The sequence below is a fragment of the Manis javanica genome, chromosome 4, assembly GCF_040802235.1.
Source record: "Manis javanica isolate MJ-LG chromosome 4, MJ_LKY, whole genome shotgun sequence".
Lineage (NCBI taxonomy): Eukaryota > Metazoa > Chordata > Mammalia > Pholidota > Manidae > Manis > Manis javanica.
Genome location: NC_133159.1, coordinates 180,197,896 through 180,221,038, shown reverse-complemented (window position 1 = coordinate 180,221,038; position 23,143 = coordinate 180,197,896). Strand labels below are relative to the sequence as shown.

The 23,143-nt window shown below is 53.6% G+C and overlaps 1 protein-coding gene across 4 annotated transcripts in view; it reads left to right on the top strand.

Moving 5' to 3' along the window:
• The window catches only part of USP36 (ubiquitin specific peptidase 36), a 34,686-nt gene extending 11,977 nt beyond the window's left edge, over window positions 1-22,709 (top strand). For 2 of the 4 annotated variants that reach the window (XM_073236023.1, XM_036996867.2), the window contains 16 exons: window positions 3-105; window positions 4,333-4,400; window positions 4,904-4,974; window positions 5,972-6,054; window positions 7,090-7,201; window positions 9,066-9,206; window positions 9,828-9,928; window positions 10,742-10,880; window positions 13,196-13,876; window positions 14,471-14,601; window positions 16,164-16,730; window positions 17,187-17,398; window positions 18,995-19,096; window positions 19,724-19,839; window positions 20,228-20,379; window positions 20,584-22,709. In XM_073236023.1, the coding sequence (XP_073092124.1) occupies window positions 3-105; window positions 4,333-4,400; window positions 4,904-4,974; window positions 5,972-6,054; window positions 7,090-7,201; window positions 9,066-9,206; window positions 9,828-9,928; window positions 10,742-10,880; window positions 13,196-13,876; window positions 14,471-14,601; window positions 16,164-16,730; window positions 17,187-17,398; window positions 18,995-19,096; window positions 19,724-19,839; window positions 20,228-20,359 (2,759 nt within the window). In that variant the 3' untranslated portion in view covers window positions 20,360-20,379; window positions 20,584-22,709. Of the gene's footprint in view, window positions 1-2; window positions 106-4,332; window positions 4,401-4,903; window positions 4,975-5,971; window positions 6,055-7,089; window positions 7,202-9,065; window positions 9,207-9,827; window positions 9,929-10,741; window positions 10,881-13,195; window positions 13,877-14,470; window positions 14,602-16,163; window positions 16,731-17,150; window positions 17,399-18,994; window positions 19,097-19,723; window positions 19,840-20,227; window positions 20,380-20,583 lie in introns of those variants that run through there. The other 2 variants (XM_036996870.2, XM_036996873.2) reach the window with 2 other exon arrangements.
• The last annotated feature ends 434 nt before the right edge of the window (window positions 22,710-23,143 follow it).

Genomic DNA, 23,143 nt, shown 5'->3' with positions numbered 1-23,143 from the left:
AGAGATCGCCCGGCATTTCCACTTCGGGAACCAGGAGGATGCGCACGAGTTCCTGCGGTACATCATCGACGCCATGCAGAGGGCCTGCTTGAACGGCTGTGCCAAGTATGGGCTTCGCTTCACCCACCTGTCCTGCGGGGCTTCGGGGACACCCTTTTGCGTTGGGGGTGGCAGACACTGTGCCGTGCGGAGGCAGCCAGCCAGCCCCTCTATCTCCCCAGGCTTTTCCTCTGCAGATACCCGCATCTAGGTCCTCAAACCTGCTGAAACTCAAATAAGGGCCTGCACCTGCTCCCGGACAAGGCCTCTCCCGGTGCACGCTCCTAGATGAGGGCAGGCTGGCAGGACCGGGCAGTGGTGATGGAGCTCTGTCCCAGCGTGTGGGGGCGGGAGCGTGCCATGGCGAATCCCTCTGAGGGCCGTCCACCATTGCCACGGACGTTTCCGTCTCTGAAGTCACCGCGTTAACCTGATAGGGAGGTTGGGGGCAGTAGCAACTGTAATGTCTTTACGGAAAAACCTGAAGAAAGCAGGCAGGAGCATGTATAATTGCTGGTATTTCACTCTGTCCAGTGACTCTTTATTTCAAGTTGTAGACGCACAGGCAGATGCGTGTGACAGAACTGACCATCCGCCACGTGGCCCCTTTTGTAGCAGTCGCTGTCAGAAATGTTTCTGTACTCTGCCTGGGTTGGTGGGTTCAGACAAGCACAAGCTGAAATGCTCCCCATTTCATGGCTGTGGCCCAGACTTAGAGCAGGACTGAGTCCTCGACTCTGGGCACACTTCCCTTGATCTGGAGTGAGCTTCAGGGAGGCAAGTTGAGTCACAGCCATGTTAACGGGCAAACCTCCGCGTCAGTGGATGAGATACTCCTTAAACTGAAGTTTCCCTGGTGCTGTGCCGAGGCCCCTGGCTTGGCCACGTGTTCTTCCTCATCCTCAAGGGATGGAAGCCTCCCCGCCAGGCAGATCCTGGGTCTGCCCCTCCCACGCGCTGTCGCCTGATAGCTACTGATCCGAGCTCTGTGCCAACCGCGTCCTGCATGCCGGGCACTGTGTTAGCATTGGGCACTTCCAGGTTACAGATGTGGCCCTTGAGAAGCTCAGAGTGTCATCGAGGAAGATGTGACCAGCTGGCAATGTCACATAGGGAGTGTTGTAGTGGGACCCAGGGAGCTGCTCCCAGGAGAATTCAGTGTGGTGTTCACTGGAGGAGCCTCCTGGGGGGAGTGACCCTGAGGCTCAGGGCAGGGGAGGTGAGGCCAGGAGCACGGCTGGGCCTGTGCAAAGCCCGCAGAGGCAGGCCGGGAGAGGGTGGCTTTCCTGCCGTGCAGCCTGCGCGCGGCAGTGGGTCCCGGGCCGGGCCACAGAGCCGAGTCAGCTGGGAGGTCTTAGGAGTAACTGACCCTGACATGATGCCAGGCCGATTAGCCAGACTGTGAGGTGGAGAACTGGGGAGGGCTGTGGTAAGAGGTAGAATGGATGAGTTTTGGGTTTGGGGCTGGGGGTGGGAGGTGCTCAGGTGGGTGGTCTGGGCAGCAGGGTAGGTGGTAGAGCCATTCATGGTACAGGGCACAGAAGCGGCCAGGTGTTGGGAGAAATGAGGGCATCGGGCATCAGGTGAGCCAGATGTGGCCTGGCACCGTGTGGGGGAGAGTTGGAGCTTGCTGGACACCCGTCCATGGGAAAGGTCACTGGTCTGAGGTGACAAGAAGAAAGAGGAATGGTGTGGGTGACAAGCTCTCCATAAGGCTAAATTATTCCACTTAATTTAGGTGCAGGTTTTTTGTTCCCTGAGCTTGTCAGTAACTTTCAGCATGTGAGCACAGTACTTGGAATAGTTCGTCATGGAACTTGCTGGTGTTTTCTTTGTGACCTGCTGGCAGATTAGTGTATGTTCCCTGAGGTGGGAGGTGGTGCGTCCTGGTGTTACCGCGTAGTGCTTGCTCCTGTGTCCCTGGGATCCGCGGAAGTGGTCCGGGGCCTGCCTTCTGTGTCTCTGCCAAGCAGGCATGTTAAGTCCCGTTACAGGTGAGTGTCTGTCTCTTCGCGTCTCCTGTGGCTGTGTTAAGGGCTTGTGGTTAGCCAACCTTCACCTAGCCTCATCTTCACCGAGATTTGCAGCTTGTAGGGTGGCATAGTCATTGTTACGTTTGATGCTTTTTGGCTTGAATTCTGTGCCCTCTGTCGGGAGTGCAGCCCCTGCTTTATGAGGTTCCCTCTCGCCCCTACTCCTTTGTCCTTTGTCATCTGAAGCAGTCTGTTTTAGGCATACCTAAGGCCTGGTCTTGCTTCATGAGCAACATTGAAAATCTGTGTCGTTGGTAGGCCCGGCAGCCCCTTCCCATTTGTGGTTGGGACTGGACATTGGTCATGACTCTGCTGTGTGATATTTCATAATTACTACAGAAAGCATGTTGAGTGTTTGTTTCTTTGATTTTTCTCTGTTTTTAAGCTTCTATTGGTATTGAAGGAGGACCTTTGTTTCTGTGCCAGGACTGCCTTGTACGTGGGCCTCTTGCACACGCCTGTGGCCCTCTTCTGAGCCCTGCTGTGGTCCCTCTGTTCTTAGTGGCGTCCTTTGCCCCCTCCCTCCTCCCTGTCCTCTCTCTCGCCTGCATCTTCGCTGCATCATTTCTGCTTTTGACAGATGCTGCCCTCCCACGTCTGTCCCCACCTCCCCGGCCCGTGCCCTCGGGCCTCTCAGCCTCCTCCCCTGCCTTCGCCTCTCTCCGCGGTCCTGGCTTCCCGGCCTGGCGCGCCCTCGCTGCACCTCTATCAGGATCTCTTCTCTCTGGGGCGCCATGTAATTCAGTCTTCATTTCTCAAGTGGTTTCGCCATTTTCTTCCGTGTCCTCCCTGAGTTCAGTTAACTGCTGTTATTTTTGAGTTTTGAAGTTTTTCACATGGTTTTCATGCCTCGACACCTATTTGAGGCTCTGAAATTCAGCTGAGAGCTTTGTGTTGCCCTTCTTTGCACTCTGTGCCAGCCCTCGGGAGACTGCGCCCCTCCGGGGAGGGGTCTGGTCCTTGTTTGCTGCTGCCTGCCTTGGGCCCAGCTGCAGACCCATGGGGCCCCATCTGGGGCGCTCCGTCAGCGCCCTGAGCCTTAGTGGTGGCCGAGGGCTGGGGAGCCTCTGGCCCTTTGTGGGCTCTCGGGACCTGAGCTTCCCTTCTGCCTCTTGCCCCCCACACCCTGCCTCCTGAGGAGCCCACCTCCTTGCCTTCCTGCCTTTGGGGACCGCGGCCTGTCCGGGCCCAGGGTGCTTCAGAGCCGCATGCCAGGGCTTCCTGGCATCCCCTGGCTCGGTTTCTCCTGGGCGGAGTGTTGAAGACGGCCTGCTGGGATCTGGCTTGATTTTTCTGCCTAGGGGAGAGTTTGAGGCAGGGCGGAGAGCGGGTGCTGTGGCTCTGTTTGTTCCGGCCTCATGGGCTCCTGGGCGACTCGGGGGCCATCTGGGGCTTGGTGGCTGGTGAGTAGCAGCTGCAGCAGAGGCCTCAGATCCCTGTTAGTGAGGGGCTGGGAGGTTGGAGTAAGGCCCGCGTGCCCGTAAAGCCCACACGCCTCACAGCTGCTGTCCTGTCAGAAGGATGCAGAGGCGGGGTCTTCGTCCCTGCTTGGTCCCACCTCCGTCTACCAGAGGAGAGGCTCCTGCATGCGATAGTAGGTGGTGAGACGCCTGCCTTGGGGGCCCAGATGGGGATCGGAGGCCACACTGAAGTCCCCAGTGAATGCATGTGTCCTGGCTCTGGGGGACGCAGGAGCTGCGTGCTCGCTGATGTCCCGCAACCCTGAGCAGGTTGCTGGGACCCTGCTGTCCTAGATGGATGCGGGGGTAAGGCTGTCAGCGAAACAAGCCCGAATCCTGTTGGGAATAGGGCGTCTCACACTGTGTATGATGTCATGCTTACTCCTGGTTCTTTTACAGACAGATGTGGCATTATTGCAAGAGTTTTTGGCTTTCTAGTCAGGGAGGGGAGTGGCCTGGGCAGGAAGGGGTGCGTGGGCTCCGGGAGGATGGGGGCACTCTGTCATTGAGACTAGGCGAGCACACAGGTACATTTCTTGGGCTTTTTCCTTTCTGTGGAGTGGGAGATGAGATCACCTGCAGAGTGGAATGGGAGGGGTCCTGAGGCTGCTGGGGGAGCGGGCGTGCCCGTCACAGCGTGTGGAGAGACCACCAGGCCATGCTGGGGTCCTGCCCCATGCAGGGGCCTGGGATGTGTGGCTGTGCGCCGAGCTGGAGGTGAGAGACGGGCAGTGGGGCCGGGCCGCTGGCCTCCTCTCCTGCCTCCTGGCCTCTCCTCATGGCTGTGGCCTTCTCTCCAGGCTGGATCGTCAAACGCAGGCTACCACTTTGGTCCATCAGATTTTTGGAGGCTATCTCAGATCGCGTGGTAAGAGGAGACATTTTTTCTACCCCTCTTGTCGCAGATTAGAATAGTAACCAGGAAATGCTAAGAATTCATACCCAGTCTGGGGCTCTTTCCTGGTGGGCAGACCTGGGCAAATGCAGCAGCCTTGGCCTGGTCTCCTAAAGGCATCCTCGCCTGCGCTTTGCCTCATGGACACACTCTTCCTGGGAGGGAGTTTAGAGCAAAAGCTCATGTAAGTGAGGGAGGTACACCCCTTAGGTCCTTGTTGTGGCCGCCACCCTGCAGCGGGGGCACTGGTACCTGCCGAGGCCAGCTGGGGAGGGCAGGCCTCCTGTCACTGGGCAGTGTCAGGTTTGACAAACATCTTAAGAGCCCTGGTTGTCAATGAGCTCTCTCTTCAAATACCAGGGCCCTCAAGAGGCTGGGTAGCTAAGAGTGTACCTCCAACCCTCAATCCTAGAAACCAGGGGGTGCTGCTCTGGGGGCCCCTGCACCCACCCCAACCCCTCTTTGATCTGTTGCAGTGAAGTGCTCTGTGTGCAAGAGCGTCTCAGACACCTATGACCCCTACTTGGACGTCGCTCTGGAGATTCGGGTACAGACCACAGTTCTTCTGTTCTGTGTTTGCAGTAGGACAGGGGACCAGAAGGCAGAAAACCTTAGACAATAAAAACCAGTAAAGGCATGTTATCCAAATAGATAAAGAAAAAAATACTTAAAATGCTAGTGCCTTAAAGTGAAGACTGTCATTTTTGCATTTCTTTCTAGCCTTTCTCCTGTGTGTGTTCCTTTCATTTAAGAAAGGAGGTACAATGTGGTTTTGTGTCATGATGATAACATCACAAATGCAGGGCTGGAGAAGGGAGCTGGGACAAATGCACACGGATTCTGGAATGTGGCCTCTTTGCGCCCGTGGGAGAGCAGCCCTCATCTTGTCACAGCTCTTGGTTGCTGCAGCCTGGGTGAGGCCATCTTAGACTGAGATTTAGCGCAGACCCAGCTGCAGCCTTGGTAAGCGTGGCCGATGCACTCGGTCAGCCTCCACGGCTGTGACCCTCATCGGCAGGACTGGCGTTGCAGCCTGGCTCCCCCCTGCTCCCTTGAGACACATTCCGAGTCCCCGAAGGTGACAGCTAGCAGGCCAGTTTTTATTTTTTTATTTTTTAAATTTTTTATTAAGGTATGATTGATATACACTCTTATGAAGGTTTCACATGAAGAAACAATTCAGTTACTGCATTCACCCATATTATCAAGTCCCCACCCAATCCCCAGTGCGGTCCCTGTCCATCAGTGCAGCACGCTGCCGGAGATCCACTGTGTCCCTTCTCTGTGGTACACTGTTCTCCCCGTGATCCCCCACACCATGTGTACTAAACATAATACCCCTCAGTCCCCTCACGCCCTCCCACACCCCTCCCCTTTGGTAACCACTAGTTCATTCTTGGAGACTCTGAGTCTAGCAGGCCAGTTTTTATGCAAGAAAGTTGTGTGGTTTGCTGCCTCAGCCTGAAAAAGACCTTACATTTGGCATTTCTTGAATCAGCCTTTTCCTCTGCTGTTTATTCTGCTCCCCATTTTGTCCTTCTCAGCAAGCTGCAAATATTGTGCGTGCTCTGGAACTTTTCGTGAAACCAGATGTCCTGAGCGGAGAGAACGCCTATATGTGTGCTAAGTAAGTCTCGTCTCGCTCATGGCAGAAAGACCAAGCCATCCAGAGGGATATGGCACGAGTCACCTCGCCTGCCTCTGCCCCCGCCCTCCCGCCCTCCCTCAGAGGTGACCACTGCGCTCACCGAGCAGAGGATAGATGTCTTAAAGCTAAAACCCCTACACAATGCATGTGAAGCCATAGCCGAGATTTTTAGGGCTGACATGTCTGTAGCACTTGCCACAGGCCAGTCACTGTTCTGAGGGCCTCCCTTGTGTTCACTGGTGACTTGGGGGCTGTGGTTACCCCCTGTTTCGCAGGATGGGAAACGAGGCACAGAGCAGTGAAGTGGCCATGCGTGGCTGTCTGCCCCAGATGCCCTCCTCTGACATTGCCAACCTGCCTCAGACAGGCCGTGTTCTGCAACTTCCATTTTTCACTTGAGTTGTTCTGGCATTTGTCCATTTCAGCAGATGGAACTTTGACCTCGTTCTTGTCAGGGTTGCGCAGGCTTACTGTAGGTCTGTGTTACTTTATATTTAGGTCATTTAAAAGGTGTACTTGCTAAAAGATATTTTTCCTAATTAAGCTTTTCAGGTTTATCATTCTGTGCCAAAACACTGCTATTTATCCCTCTCTTAATTCATCTCCCAGAGCCCAGAAGCTGTCACTTTTGCCTGTCTTCTTCCCCTTCCTGTCCTTGTCCTTGGGCGTCCCTTACAGTGACTCCCTGCTTGCCCGTTTATCACATGGCCGTATCTGCTCTAATTGTTCTTTCCTCTGCTATCCCAGAGTTACTTTTCCACGCATCTTATTTCATCTCCTAGTTGAGAACATATTTTTCAGTTTTAAAATATCTACTTTCTCTCATCCTTGTTTCCCCATAGTAGCTTTCCTTTTCTAAAGTTGTGTTGATTTGATATTTAGGGAGGTAGAAGTCCCAGGTCTCCTTTAGCAAAACCCTGTTACCGTGGAGCAGTTATTGCAGTTGTTAACCCAGCATGAGGACAGCAATCCTCCGCACACGGGCCAACACCTTTGTCCGTCCCTTCCTCACAGGTGCGAGAGAAAGGTCCCAGCCAGCAAGCGCTTCACCATCCACAGGACGTCCAATGTCCTGACTCTGTCCCTTAAGCGCTTTGCCAATGTCAGTGGAGGGAAGATCACCAAGGTGAGTGCTCATGGAAGGTCCCCGTCTGTTTGGCCGCTTTTTACAAAGATGGATTCCATCCTCTACCCTGGAGCCAGTGAACTCAGAATCTTTGAAAGACAGAGTCCAGGAGTCTGCCTTTTTACAAAATCCCTAAATAACTGTTGTACACAGTCAAGTTCAAGAACCACTGTCTTACTAGATTTTCTTTTTTTCCCACAACTTTTGCCTGTTTGGGCTGTTCCTGGTATGTAAGGTCATGGTCTCCGTAAGAATCATTGTGCTCAACAGTGAACTATGTAGCTCAGATCTGTCATGTCCTGTTTTGTGTAAAACAGGTGCAATTACATGCCATGGTGGAATGGAGAATAAAAATTATTCTTTTGCACAGTGGTATTTTAAAAGATAATCTTATTTCATAGAAGTCTAGAGATCTATTTTCAGTTATTAGAGCCTAGTTATGTGGTTTGGGACAAGGCCCTTCTCTGATCCTCAGTTTCCTCACTAGCATTGGTGGGCGGCTTGCTTAGGTCAGCATTTCCCAAACTTGTTCTGCAGAATGTTAATAATGTACTTTGAAAGAAAATGTTCTTTGCTCAGCTGAGTTTGGGAAATGTCGAGCTGGAGTTACATGTTTCTTTCTAATTGCAGACCTTCTCAGAGCCTTTGTTAAACTATGCTGCATTTTGAATCTCCAGGAGGGATTTCATTATGAAGAACTTTGTTTGGGGTCACTCGTTCATTCATTTTGCTAATACTCACGTGCTTACATTGCATTATGCCATGCAAGACAAGACTTTGGGAAGTCGGTGAAAAATAGCGGGGAAGGAGATCATTGTGATTTTGCCCTGGGGAGCTCTTGTTATCACCCTAATATCTCCTGGCACTGGCTTTCCATTGGAACACAGTTTGGGAAATACTGGCCTGTTTGATTTTGGGGGCCACATATCTAGCAAGATTGAATTAGGGTTCATGAGCTATTGTGTGGATTGGCTTTTGAGATTTTGAGTTTGTCAGTAGGAAAAAGACATGTAGGTACATACCACAGACATTATGTTGATCTAAAGAAGCCAGACACTAACAAGTACATAGTGGATGATTATAACTGCATGAAGCTCAAGAACAGTCACAACTAATCAGTGGTGATGGGAATCATCTAGTTGGAGGCTCGTGCCAGGACACAAGGGAGTTCTCTGGCTCGGCGTCTCTGGCTCTGTAGGAGTGTGGGTTACAGTCAGTGTACACTTGTCAGAGTTCATTGAACTGTACACCTAATGGATATGTGTTTCCCTGTATGTAAATTATACTTCATTTAAAAAAAAAATGTGTGTGTGTATACAGGCAGAAATGCAGGTATATCTCTTTTCATTCAAAGATAAGTTTTGAAAACATTTCCTAAGAAAAATGTCAATTTTTGATATATATTTTGGCACTCCGTTAAAATTTTAACTTAGGTAGCAATCAGCTGTAGGGAGTCAGCACCTTCTTTTTGGAAGCCCTAAACTCAGCATTGTCTGCCACGCTCCCTCCAGTGTTTCCGTGGAGTGGCAGGGAAGCACGTGAGTGGTCACTGTCACTTGACACTCGGGACCTGGGCCATGAGAGAGCTGATTGGGATGCGTGGCAAAGGCAGGCGAGTAGACTGTGAGCCGCCTGGTGGGACGTGAGACGGGCGCATCGGCCGGTCAGAGAGACTCCCTTCTCTGTGTGTTGTTTTAATCATTGGCTAGGGGAGGCTCCTGGCACAGTTGCCACATGCCTAGTTGCCCCAAATTGTTAAAAGGCCTGCTGAAGTGGGAGTTTTGTATAGCTGTGGGCGGAGAGGGCCAGTTGATCCACTCTCGATGATGAATTTTAATTGCCTCTTCCTTCGCTTTTCAAACAGGACGTAGGCTATCCGGAATTCCTCAACATCCGTCCATATATGTCCCAGAGTAATGGCGACCCTGTCATGTATGGGCTGTACGCTGTCCTGGTGCACTCGGGCTATAGCTGCCACGCCGGGCACTATTACTGCTACGTGAAGGTCGGTGGCGTCTGGGTTCGGGTTTGGTTGGTTAGGTGGCAGTGGGTGCCCTGCCTCCTGGGGGCAGGTTTGCAGTGCCTGTTTGCACAGGTCCGCATGTGGGCTCCGCAGAACACTTGCTCTGTGGGGAATGGCGTGTTCTGTTGTGTTCGGGTCTCGTGCTTCGGTGCGTGGAGTGCAGAGGTGTCCTTGAAACCCACCCTAGTAGGTAGTATTCAGACGTTGCCAGGAGACCCTGGAGGCTGCTTCTAGGGCTGTGTCCTTAGAACCCTGGAGGAGTCTCAGGAAGGCTGAATATAGGTCAGAGATGCTAGGCTGATCAGACCTGCCAAACAGCCTTCAGAAGGAGAAGCTCACATCAGGGCACCAGGAAGGAGCAGGGATTCGAAGCACCGTCCGAATGTGGGCTGTCCGGAATTCCTGAACTTCCTTCCATGTATTTGGATGGATTCACATTTAGAGAAAAACACTAACCATTTCAATAAGAAATTGTTGCTAGTTAATGACCACTTGGATATAGGTGGCAGTTCACAACAGATTTTATTCCCCTTAAAAAGTTACTATTATGGAATGTTTGTTGATAGTTTTGGTCTGTGTTCTGCCCACCCCGCGGTGCTTCAGGCCAGCAGTGGACAGTGGTACCAGATGAACGACTCGTTGGTCCACTCCAGCAATATCAAGGCGGTTCTGGACCAGCAGGCCTACGTGCTCTTCTATCTGCGGTAACTAACTGCCGCCCCGGGGCGCTCGCTGCCTCTGTCTTCCTGGTACTCTTGGGTCCCCCTAACCTTTTTCTGTGTGAAAGTAACTGGGAATTCCACCGGAGGGGGGTGTTGATTTGGGCAGCGCTTATCGTACTGGCCCCATGTAGTGGGAAGCGCTGTCAGACCACGTCTGCCTGGCTGTCAGGTAGAAGCCAGGCCCTCAGGGAAGGTCAGAGCAGGATGCCATCTGCCCCACGAGGTGACTTTGAATGTAAATGGGAGAGCTCCTTATTATTTTACATTACTGCCCCACATTAGATGTGTTGTGCCCAGACGGTGGCCGGCCGACACACCTTCCCTGTGGGGAGAGCGGCCGCAGTGGGCAGCGGAGTCGGCTGTCTGGCGGGGGGAGGCTGCAGTGGGCCGTCTTTGGAGGCCCTTTACTTGGGAAAGCTGCCACCAACCTGGAGGCTGGAGGACGTGGGGACTGGAGGTGTTTTTGCTACTTCGTATATGTGCTCCTGAATCTGGATGAAATGCTTGCGGGCTCTCTGGCTTTCTAAAAAAGTGAGACTCTGATCTTGGAAGAACTCTGAGTATAATTTGCTCTCTGCTCATACGGATACCGGGGCTGCCTGACAGCAGCACGTCGGCTTAAGGGCAGAGGTTTCAGAGAAGCAGGGTTCTCTCTGGCTGTTTTTTGCCTGTGTTTTGCCTTTTTTTAAAAAACAGGGTTACACCTTGACTTATTTCAGATTCCTTCTCACGCTCAGGCTCTGATGCCTTTGTAGCTTCAGTAAGAAAATCCCCCAACTTGCTTTCCTTTGACAGAATTCCAGGCTCTAAGAAGACTCCTGGAGGCCCCCTGTCCAGGTCAGGGTCCTCCCTTCCTGGCCGCCCCGGTGTGCTTCCAGACCACGTCAAGAAGAATGTCAGCAGCCGGACTGTGTCCTCCCCGCTGACTGCAAAGGTACTGGTTCAAGAGGACCAGTGTTTTAGTAGCCAGCCTGCATGCATGTGCCTCTTGGGGGGCTGTGGGGCCCCCCAAATCTCTTCATGCTAGGCCTTGGCCCAATGGAGGGCAGTAGAGACACTTGGTCCTATTTTATTCCATGTTCTTCCCTAAATTGGTCACCAGCTGACACTGGGTGAGGAGGAGGGAGGGACGGTGATGAGACACCTGACCCAGCAAATCCAGGCTGTCTCACCATCTTAGCAGCTGCCACGCAGGAATGCAGGGCAGGCTTGCCAAGCAACTCCTGACCTGAAGCATGGGGGACAAGATATTATTTATCCTCACATTTCCATGCTGAAAATGTGAGTAGTTTGTTCCATTGTTAGGTTCCTGATTTGGGTAGTTGTACTGTGGTTCTATTAAGAGAACGACCTTGTTCTTAGGAAGGTACACGGATGTGTTTAGGAGTAAAAGGACATCATGTCTGAAATGGTTAAAAAGAAATATGTGTGCGCACGTACACATGCATACATGTGTGTAAATGGAGAGAGAGATGCAAGGAAGCTAATGTGGTAAGATACTAACAATTAGGAATTACCTTGAAGTTATTTTTCTGTGTAATTGAAATTTTCTACCAAAAATATTAACTCAGTTTTACGAACAAAATAAAGAGTGATTTCCAGCTCATAATTCAAAAATAGATTGGCCCCCTCTGTTGGCCGCTTCTGCGACCTTTTCCTGCGGTCCGAAAAGCTAATGCAAATGCAAACACCGGCTGCTGGGGTCTTTCACAGTCTGCAGGGGATTCAGTCACTCACGCAAACTGTACGTCCCTCTGACATTCGAGAAAGTAGAGCAGAAATAAAAGCCCCTGGAATCAGCATACCAGTGAAGAGCCACGGCCTGATTGCAAAGGCAGTTGTCACGGTTGCCTAGGCCGGGGAAGTTGGAAGCCGCAGGTGCCTGAGGGTGACCGTGGGCAGAGAGGAGCCCCTGAGTCAGTCCTCCTGCAAGGCCGCTTGCCTTACATTGCACATTTCATCACAGAAAGAACTTTTCAAGTCCACCTGAACTGCGCAAAAGTCATTTTACTTTAAATAACATTGCCTAAGTTCCATATAGTTAAATGCTCAACAGGTGAAAGGGTTTTGTAGTGCAGTGGAAGGATGTATCCCTTTAGAAAAAGTGTTAATAAGATATTTAAAAACAGAGGGGGAAAAACTCAGGAAAAAATAAGGAATTCTTAGTAATTCTCTGGAAGAGGGAAGGCTTCATAAGCTTAAAATTGAGAAGACACAGAAAAGCAGATTACAAATTGGCCAGCCTAAAATTTGAATTTTTGTACATGAAATATTAGAAATAAAAAAGCAAAGCTTCTAAAAATATTTGCAACAAATGCAACACAAGGTAAACATTTGAAACATGTAAATATATGCCGGGGAAAGGACTCGTCTTCTGTGACTTACGTCGCTCCTCCTCTGTAAGCGCAAAGGATGTGGATGCCAACTGGGTAAGAGCCGGAAGTAGTGTCCAACTAGCAGATTTTTAAAAAGAAATGGTTGTTGTTCGTAGGAGTACAGTACATGCAGTTAGGCACTATGCATCAGAATTCATGAAAATATTCACAGCCTCCAAAAAGTAGCACGGACTACTGAGTACGGAACAAAATTTGGCCTTTTGATGGTTCCTTCAACAAATAGTTTTTAAGCATCAGGCCCCTGAGCGAGCTGGGAGGGCTATGACGGTAGGTGGTCAGATGCAGGCCTCCAGGGCGGCTGTCAGTGAGTCCCATGGAGTGGGGATGAGGTGCTCAGGACACAGTGAATTCCAGTGACAACTGGAGGCAAGTCGAGGTGAAACAAAGTCCTGACACACTAAGGCGGCTGGAGTTGAGCGTTAAGGAGCCTCCCGGAGAGGGCACCTTAAAGGCCTCTGTGGCAGGGTCCTGTGAGAGGGGGCTGTTCCTCCACAGGCCAAAGCCAGTCAGAAGAAACGACCCAAAGGGGAAGGCACCAGTATGTCGATCATTCATTAGGTTTTGGTGATGGAAGTTTGGTAATTTCTTTTCCCTTTGTATTTCTCAAATCTTCATGAAAATGAACTGCTTTCCTGATAAGGATCGTAAAGCTACACACCGTCATGTACACAACCCACAAAATACTAAAGTTGTTCTAAGAGGTAACAGTGTCTTTACTGTGTGTCCATATAAATAATGGTGTTGAGTTGCTCAGCAGAGACTCTGCGGTTGCTCTCTGCTTCGGCCTGTGGGAGATTCGCTGGCCTGTGCCCCCTCCGGGCTCTGACTGCATCCTCTGCTTTGCTCCCTCTAGAGACCAGACCCTGTGATGACGAGAAAGCCACAGACCCCTGAAGAGGTCGGCGTGCCTGTTTCCAGGAACAGCTCCGTGTCGGGCCTGAAACCTCAGAATGGATATGTTCCCCCGAAGCTGTCCCTGGGGTCCCCGTCCCCCAGACTCTCCAAAGCACCTCCACACAGGCCGACCGTTCTGGATGAGCCTGGCAAGAAAGTCCGGAAACCGGCTCCCCTACAGCACTCCCCCCCGACACTTGGAACTTCTCCGGAGTCCCGTGGCCCCCGGGACTCGAGCGGCAGCCGGCGTGAGAGCTGCAGGCCGGGCTCCTGGGATGGCGGGGGTGCCGTCCTCTCTGCCTCACCCAAGCTCCGAGCTGCAGCGGCCGCCGCCAGGCCGCAGCCCCAGGCGGGTGACGAGCGCGCCCACCTCGAGAGGCCGGGCTACAGCGATGCCAGCCCGGAGCGCTCTGCCGGCAGTGGCCCTGCCGAGGCCCCCCTGGTCCCCAGGGGCGGAGCTGCCCCCTTCCGGGATTCTCAGGGAACCCCCTCTTCCGCTGCTGGCCCCTCCAGAACGCTGCTGGATGAAGACCCTAAGGCGGGGAGGCCCCAGTCCCCTGCCCTGAATAACGCTGCCCCTGAGCCCGCAAGCGTCATGTCTCCCCCACCAGCGAAGAAACCGGCCCTTTCTGCCAAGAAGGTGGGTGTGCGGGAGTCTCACCTCCAGAAGCATGTCAGGGATCAGAGGGCAGGCTGGATTTTAGAATGGGGACAGTGGGGGAGCTGTGCGGGGGCGTGTGGCCCCCTCGATCCAGAGGAGCAGTTCCCAGCAGGTGCTCCCAGGCACCTGCAGATTAGAAAAGGGCCAGGCAGGGGCTGTGCGGGGACTCTGACCGTCTGATTCTCCGGGTGCTGATGAGGTTTGGGGGAGAGAGCAGTTCTCCATTTCTGCCTGGAGACGGAGGCTCCCGAGGAGGGACTGGGCAGGTGGGGGCCTGAGCGTGGCGGGCACCGTGTATAGCGCAGAGCTTAACAGTGGAGTTGTCATGCTGAGATTTTTGTTTAAATTTCCTTCCTATTTTCCTTTTTGTTTCTAACCAAAAACACTTCTGATTCTTCTTCTGCCATTTCCCCACCCCTCACTTCCCCCTTTTTTTCTCCTTCTGTCCTCTCATTCTTTCTGGGCTCTTTTATTTACTTTTTATTATTTTATTATTTTTATTTTTATTTTCCCTCTTCACTCACGGCAACCTTTTTTAGACCACCAAGTTTTTATTTATGTCAATAACTGCAGGCCAGCACCCCGTGGAGGGCAGCCGGCAATGACCTCCGTCCACTTCCCCTCTCGCCACTCTCCAACCTCACCTACCCCAGGAAAACCACTCACCCCGGCGCCGTCTCCACCTGGCCTGTCAGCACCACCAGGTAAGCCACGGGCTCAGGCCCCCAGGGCCAGGTGGCCCTCCCCTGTGCTCAGCGTGCGCCTGGCCGGGGAAGAGTTGCTGGCGGGCACCACCCCGCTGGAGGGACAGTGGTGTGCAGCTGGACATGCCCGGGGTGCTGTCCCACGCCCAGGCCTTCCTGTCAGTTTCATCTGGAGATGGAGCGCAGCCAGTCAGAGGCGGTCCTGAGTCTTACTTTTGTCTTCATTTTCCGTCTGTCTGCCGTGTCCACGGTGACCGGTGCACTGTACAGAGACCCTTGGTGCGAGCCGAGCCCTGCACACTCGCCGAGGGTGTCCTTCTGCTCTTACGTCATTCTGCCTCTCCCAGCAGCTCTCCCCCAGGCTGATCTCCGAGGGGCTGGGGTCTCTCTCCTCACCCCTGCAGGGCCTCCCTGGGCCTTCGGCTTTGCATTGGCTTCTAGAGCAGGAGGCACCGTGCTGTGGGGCTGTGACAGCTCTGCAGAGCTTTTCAGGCCCACTGGGATGGGGTGCCTGTGCCCTGTGATGTGGTGGGTGGCGGAAAGCTGAGAGCTGCTGATGAGTGGCTGTGCGATGGTTGACGGGTGACCACGGCCTTTGGCAGCTGGGCAGGAAGGCAGGGAGACAGGTGAGGCCAGGGGCACTCTGGGGACGGACTCGGCGTTTGCGTGGACACTGCCACGCCTCCCACCCTCACCTCCACCTGGCTGTGCCCCAGGAGAGGGCTCTCTGACCCGACCTGTCCTCCCACACTCACATGTACCTAGTACAATATTTTTGCACATGCTAGGTAGGTCCTTAAGTATTTAAGGCATTTATTGGGTATTTTGTTGTTTTTTTGACATATAACCTTTTTTTCTTTAATTCCAGAAAGCACAGAGCAGTACAGTGTAGCAGTACAGTCTGGGCACCATGGTCCTGGTTTGGGTGGCGATAGCGTGTTTAGTTCAATGCCCTCTTGAGGCAGTCACTGTCACTCACTCAGAAATGTGATAGCGCGGCTCGGAGCAGAAAGCTAGCCTTCCGGGGTCTCGTAGCCAGCAGGAATCTACCGTGTCACGCTCGAGGTCCTGTTCCTTACTCACTTAGCTATGTAATCCAGCTGAAAAAACCCTTCTCTGGTTTTCCTGAACCCCATATTTCAGTGGAAAATCATTGTGGAAGTTGTATAGGCCTCTATCGGCTGTTCTTGTAAGGCTCACGGCCGGTGTTTGAACATCTTGAGATTGGGGGTTTGGAAACTCATTGCTTAGTGAAGATTTCTTCTCTACACACATTTCTGGAGAAAATTAAAAATGTTAGTTTGCGGAAATAGTTTGAAATGCTTGGTGACAAGAAACCAAGAGCTGTGTAATGATTCTTACTGTGATCCTAAGTAGATTTGAATGTAACCATTAGCTTGTCTTTTCTAACTTGCCTGTAATTTATGTACATGTCTGAGATTCACTGGGGGAAACCGGTTAAACTCTTGACCTGGAAGGGGAAGGGGCTGCAGGGGGCAGGAAGGAGCTTGGCCGCGTCCCAGAACTGCCTGTGCTCACAGCGCTCTTTCACCTGCTCCCAGATCACCCGGCCACCTGAAGCCGCCCCTCGGTCCCTGCTCCGCGTCACTGTCCAGCAGCCCCCAGCCTCTCAGGACGTCAGACCCACAGAGTTGTTCCAGCGCCTCTGCTTCCCTGCCTCAGGCCAGTGGGGGCCTCAGGGCCCCTCCACACCAGCTTCCAGGGGCCAAGGAGCCCCCCCAGAACCCCTTTAAGAAGAGGAAAAAGAGCCGCTCGGGAGAGATCCAGGGGCTGGGCTCAGAGACGTGCCAGGCAGCCCCTCCCCGGAAGAGGAGAAGGCGCAAGAGGAGACACTCGGAGGTCACAGAGGCCTCCCCGCTGTCGGAGGGGCTGGCGCAGAGGCAGCTCTGGGGCCCCAAGCACAGGAAGGAGGGCCGGGTGGAACTGCCAGTGGACAGACCGGAGGACAAGGGTGGACGGCAGCAGGTGAACGGCCAGCACCTGGTGAATGGCTGGCAAGTAGGATTTGTGACCGACGGCCACCACACAGACAAGAGGAAGAGGAGGAGGAAGGGAACGGAGGGCGCAGGTGGCAGAAACCGCCTCCACCAGGACCCACCTTGGCACAGGTAAGAGCCAGGAGTGAGGCAGCCCTGCTACTACCAGCAGACACACACAGGCCATCCCAGGGGGGCATCGTCTAGAAACCGTTGACCAGCCTTCTAGAATGCCACGTGCTGTGCGTCCCAGCGGGACGCTGAGTAGCCGGCACTCCGTGTCCAGACCCGGCCAGCACAGATGAGGTCACGGGACCCCAAGCCAGGCCCTGCGGCCGCCTCATTCCGTTCGTAGGACTTGCCTCGGCTGGGATGGGAAATGTTGTGTGTCCTCTTCTCTGATGCCCCACACGCTTGACTGTGGCCATGGATAGCATGCGTGCTTTGTCCTGCTCGTGTCGGGGTGTTTCTTGGGTGGCTCCTCGGCGGAGTTGAGGCAGTGCCGGTTGGAGGTCTGGTGTCTGGGCCAGAGACCCTGCTCTTGCCCCCCAGTTTGCTTGGAGCTGACCGCTGACTCGGACTTCCCAGGGACCGCCCTCCCTCGGACCCCACCAAGCCAGAGGTCACCGCAGCGTCGCCAAGGAAAAAGAGAAAGCGGGCGAGCAAGCAGGAGTCACAGCAGGAAGTGGAGGAGAACGGGCACCCTAAAGGCCGGAGGGGTGAGGGGCAGAGGGCCTCTGCTGTCCCTGCGAGAGGGCGCCGGCCATCTGTGAACGGCGGGCTTCCAGGGGACCGTGCAGGTGTGTGCCCATGAGGAGGGAGGCATGGGGTGGCAGGGGCTGGGAGTGGCAGGCGTCCTGTGGACCTTGCAGGTGTGCATCCACAAGGAGAGGGGGACACGGGGTCCTGGGAGGACCTCTTATCCGACAGCTGGGTCACAGCTTCCTCACCTGGCAGAGCCTTCAGCTGAAACTACCCTGCAGGGAGGAAGGGGGGACACGCAGGCTCCATGTTCCCTGAAGCAGCATTTCTTTGGCCTAAACCTGCTGGAATGACTTGTGGGCCATCCAGCCTGGAATTTTTCTGGGACACTTGAACTTGGAGGGTTGGGTTCCAAACCCTTCCTTCCTCTGCCTGTTCAGTCGCTGGGCCTTTCTGAAAACTGCGTGGCCTCTTGCTGTTGGGGCTACTTGTGCTATGGCTGTCCCTAGGCCTTATGTCCCTCTGGCTAAGGCATTACCCACCAGATGGCTTTTTCTTGGTTTTTTTCCTCCAGGGCTGGCTGGGCACAGCCAGGCTCTCCCGGTGGAGTACGCCTGGTGAAGTGTAAGGGCAGACGCAGAGGCAGGGAGGCAGGGAGGCAGGGCTGCCTTGCGGCCTGGGGATCCCTGTGCTAGGGCTGTCGGGCAAGCTCTTCCTTGGATCGAATGGTATTTATCAGACTCCCAAGAAATAAATTTATAAATACACATGGAATTTTATTAGTTACATTGCAAAACACTACTGCCTGGCATTGAGGAGTAGGTGGCCAGGACATTGTTGGAGGGAAGGCCGCACAAAGGTGGCGATAGAGCAGCTTGGCGGCAGTCATCAGACCGCAGGGGCTGCCCGGTCAGCGCTGACTGTGGGGGACAGCTGGTGCACAGGGGAGGGTCCCCGTTCGCCTGCACTTAGTCCTGAAGGGCCAGCTAACTGGAGAAGGACATTCACAGCCATGAGACCAGAAGGAGTGTTGGGGGTGGCCCAGGCTGTGCTGAGGAGCCTGGGAGAAGAGGGCAGCGGGACAGCCCATGAGGGCAGGCAGCTGGTGCTGTGGACACCATCTTGCTTGGGGCACTGAGCCTGAAGGTCATGAGGTCAGTGGCTCGGAGGCTGGGAGAGGTGAGGCCGGCCTTCTGTTCAGGGAGGTGGGTCCATTCCAGCTGGACCTCTAGGCAGGACCAGTCCAGACAGTGCTGTAGAGCCCAGGCAAGGGGTGGCCAGCGCCAGCGCGGTCTGGGCGTCCTGGGTGTGGCCAGGCCCCTCCAGGGCAGGAGGCCGCACTTGGCCATGCCCACCCATGGCTGTGTCCTTTGTTCTGCCAGTCCCTGTAGGTGCAGCGGGTTCCACCTGGAGCTCCTTCTGTCCCTTCTTCCATCAGACCAAGGGCTCATGCTGCCGGCTGTGTAGGTTTTTGGTTTGGGGGTTTAGGTTTTTCACCTTTTTGAGTTGAGCAATAGCCTCTGTTGGTAATGATTGTCGGCTCCCTGATGAGGGGCAGGAAGGAGGAGCTTGCTTTTACACATGATTTAAGTGTTTATTGTTAATAAGTTCTGCAGTTCTATCCTTAAAAAAAAGATGTGTGAACGTTTCCTCAGTGGTTTATTTTAAATGTATATAAATGTGTCTGATTGCAGAGCTGGGGCAGGCTCCTCATGTATCCTGGGACAGAGAGAGAGACTCCGATGTGGTCCAGGAATTGCTCAAACATTCATCGGATAAGGCTTATGGGAGAAAAGGTACTGGTTTTGACACTGGACTCCGTCTTCCCACGATAGGCTTGTTTTTGCCTGATGGGGAGCCTGGCGTGTTGAGAGCCTGGGGCACAGGGCTCTCTCAGCTTCAAAGGTGGGGAAGGAATGTGAATGTTTGTCGGCCATTGCACAAAGGTCAAGAACCAGTGCCGGTGGTAGGTTTTGTCTCTGGAGGGATCTGGAGGGACGTGCCTCTGGGGTCTGGGAGGAAGCGGAACATGCAGCCCGGGGCCAGGCAGAGTATGCGGAGCTCTGGGTCTGGGAGGGGCCTGACTGAGGCCCTGTGCGGCCCTTTGCCGTGGGTGCCTGTGGGCGTTACCGTCACCATCTAGCCTTGGAGGAGGAATGGGAGGCCGTCATTGCTCAAATGAGGGCGTGCGCTTGAAAACAGCACCCTTTGCGGGTCGGGACCCACAGGTCTCCGTGACAGCTCGCCCGTCGTCATGCTCCCTTTTCCTTCTCTGCACGTCCACCTCCACCAAAAGTCGGCACTCAGAATTCTGAGTAGTTTAGAAGTAGGCCAGTCTAATTTGTAAAGTCCGTTCTTGAAGTAAAGCCACAGGGTAGCTGGGGATCCTCCAAGGTCTTAACGCTTGTGTGTCTGCTCTATAGTCTTGACGTGGGATGGCGCCGTGTCGGCTGTCAGTCAGGACGCCATTCAGGACAGCAGACTGGCTCGCACTGCCACGGTGATTGATGACTGGGATGAAGAGTTCGATCGAGGGAAGGTACGGTGTGTGCCAATGGCATGGCAGGCCATGTCAGAGTAGCTCAGCTGAGGGCCGAGGCAGGGAGAACTTGAACTTCCTGGGCAATCTGCAGTGGTGGCAGTGTTGTGAAATGGTCCAGGGCGAAACTGCAGCCAGATGCCCAGGTTCAGTGCCAGCCTGGCCACTGTAAATGTCGCATGGCCGTGAGAGAGACATCCCCCCAGTTGCTTCTGTTCCCTCAGCAGTGAAGAGGGGGGTGATGGGGACACCTCCCGCAGGCCACGTGGAGGGCAAATCTGGTGTATGTAGCGAATGGAGCATCATAATCATGCAGTCACTTAGGAGCCCCCGGGGCCAGAGGAGAGCCCTTTCTGGGAATTACTGATACCTGTGATTCTCAACATAGGAAAAGAAAACGAAAAAACTCAAGAGAGAGAAGAGGAGAAACTTCAACGCCTTCCAGAAACTTCAGAGTAGACGGAACTTTTGGTCTGTGACTCACCCAGCTAAGGCTACCAGCCTCAGCTCTCGCCGCTGAATTTGCTGCCGACACAACAGGTCAGTCTGGAGCTGTGTGTGTGCTGAGGAGTGTGTGCGTGAGTGTGCCACGTGGGGCGTGTGCGGTGTGGGTGTCCGGACACCAGCCCCTTGCAGAGGAGGACCGTGCTGTGCTTCGGACCTCCGTCCAGTGTCACATGTTGCCCTTGGGTTGGGCGTGCACGCGGGTGGTGGTGAGACTGCTAGGGTCTCTCCTCCTTGCAGGAACAGTGTTCTTTGCCCCACAGCTTGTGGGATGAGGTGTCTCTTCCTGGGACCTGTCCATCTGGATGGAAGAGTGGCCCTGCGTGGACTCCCTGGCCCTGTCAGCTCCAGGCCCTGCACTGTGAGCCTCCCGTGAGAGGACAGCCCACAGAGGCCCTGGGCTTCTGTGGATCAGGACCTCTGGTGATACGATGCGTGCCACGACAGACCACACAGTGGCCTGCAGAAGGGGCGACAGGACACCAGCTGAGAACCTGCACAGAGGAGTCCGGTCCGGGGGCTGCGGGAGAGCGTGGGGAGGACGGTGGCCACGCCCCTCGTGTCCTCAAACGCCCGCAGGCGACAGTGTGCGGTGGCTGCTTTCATCGCCGAGCCGCCCAGCAGCTGCTCCTGGCCACTGGCCCTGCTGTCTCGCCGGCACTCTGCCCTCCCTGCCTCCTGGGGCGGGGGCTCTGTCTGTATGCCTTACCTACCCACCCCCAGAAAGTGAGCCCAAGGCCGGCCCCCACTGCTGCCTCTCCCTTTTCTGGAACTGGGGAGCAGCCCTGCCAGCTTATCTCTCCCTTGCTAGAAACTCTAGATGATCTGTGGGGAGCAAAAGGCTATTTTGGGGTGGGGTTGTGGGGGTTTGAGATGATGTGCAGACACATCTGCTTTGCAGGCTGCTATTTATTCCAAGGTGGCTCATACCTTCCCTTATGGGTGGTGGTCTCGGGGTCGAACCCTCCTTTTATTTTACTACTTAACATAAAACATTTATTTTTAACCAGGCCTGTAGCTTCCATTAGCAATACGTTCCCTTCTCTGATATGCAAATACTGGTTTTCTTTGCTCAATTTTGTGAGTGCTTTTGAATCTAGATGATTGTGTAACTCAAGGAGATGGCTTTATCTTGCTCAAGCTGTGTCTGCAATCATGTACTTTAATAAATATGGAAGCCCTCAGTTAAGGTGATAATTTCCAGAAAAAGACAAGTGCCCAGTAGTAGAAGGTGCAGAAGTATATCTGAGAATCGCTCCTCAGTGTCCTGGACTCTCCACTGCCTTTCCTCGCGGAAGTGTCCCCTGCGGAGATGGCCTGTCTGCAGTGGCTCTGCTGCTCGCACCCCGCCCGTCTGAGGCCTTCCGGTGCCTGCGTGGCGCGGCGCCCCCTGCCGCCCCCAACTGGGCTTTGCTGCTGGACCTTCCTCCTTGCTTGGGGCCTGGGGTGATGATCCTGGTGGTATCAAAAAAGGTCGCATATGGGGAGATGTGCTCATTTCTGCATGAGGGTAGTTCTCTTCTATTTTTCTGCCGTTCTTATATTTCTCTTTTCAAGAGGCGGGGAGGAGAGCAGTGGGCCGAGCTGGGGCCGCTTCTGGTTCAGGCAGAACACGAGCAGGGCTTCGCACACGCCGGTCCGGGGGCCTTGCGCTCGCTCTCCGGAGGACGACGGTGTCTGCGTGTCAGCCACACCTCGTTCGAAGACGAGGAGCCTGGCCCAGTGCCTGGTGGCTTTGGCGTCTTGACAGGAAGGCAGGAGCCTTCGTGGGCAGGGGCTCTCCCTCCTGGGGTGTGACTTTCATTCCTGTCTGAGCTACTTCCCCAGGCATATTTTTCTGTACGTTCTGCAGTTGGAAAAGAAAAACCCAGTTGCCTTCTAGCACAGAACTTACATCCTTTCTCTTTCTTCTTCTTCCCCGTTCAGTCTCCTCCTTTCTCCACCATGTAATTATAAAGATCATTTCCTGAGGAAAACGTATCCGTTATCTCTGGGGTGGTGCCAAGCACTGGCCTGACTTTCCGTAGCATTGACCACTGCTAGGTAGAGGCGAGTCCTTCCCTCCTGCAAAAATCGTCACCAAACTGGGAAGGGAAGTGATAGGCCTAGGAAATTCGAGGTGACATGTAAATATATAAATATATATAAATAACTAAAGCTTTTATAATGGTGGTCACTTGGTTGGCTTAGAACATGGGTTTAATTTAACTTTGCGTGTAGAGTGGGTGATGGGGTGGGCCACTTCTCCCGATGGTCCAGTGCCCTGTCACTCACCTGCTCCTCCGGGGCGCTCCGTCTGCTAGTCCCTGTGCTCCCAACTGTTGCCAAGACCTTGGTGCAATAAAATAATCAGTCTTTACGAGTCCTGCCTATGTCTTTTTTTTTTTTTTTAACTTTGATTTTTAAAAGGTATGTCCCAACCCCCCAATCTGTGATCCCCAGTTCAATTGGAGGGTTTTCCTGGGTACACTCTCAGGTCACCCATCAGTAAGCAGGGAATGGGTGCCTTTGGCTGACTGGTGGGACGGTTTAGAGCAGTTCTTTGTTAAGAATAAACAAAGGGAAATAGAGATTTATTTGCATGTATTAAGAAATACACGTATTAAATTTAAGAAGAGAAGGATTCCTTTGAAATGGCCTGCTAAGCTGTGTGGTGATGGCTCATGAGTACTGTATTAAGGAAACTTGGAAACAATATCATTCCACTGAGGTTTGTTTTGAGCTTTTTTAATATTTTTACTGAATAATGTTTGGGTTTCTATAGGGAAAGATGAGGGAGATATAACAGGTCTTACTGAAC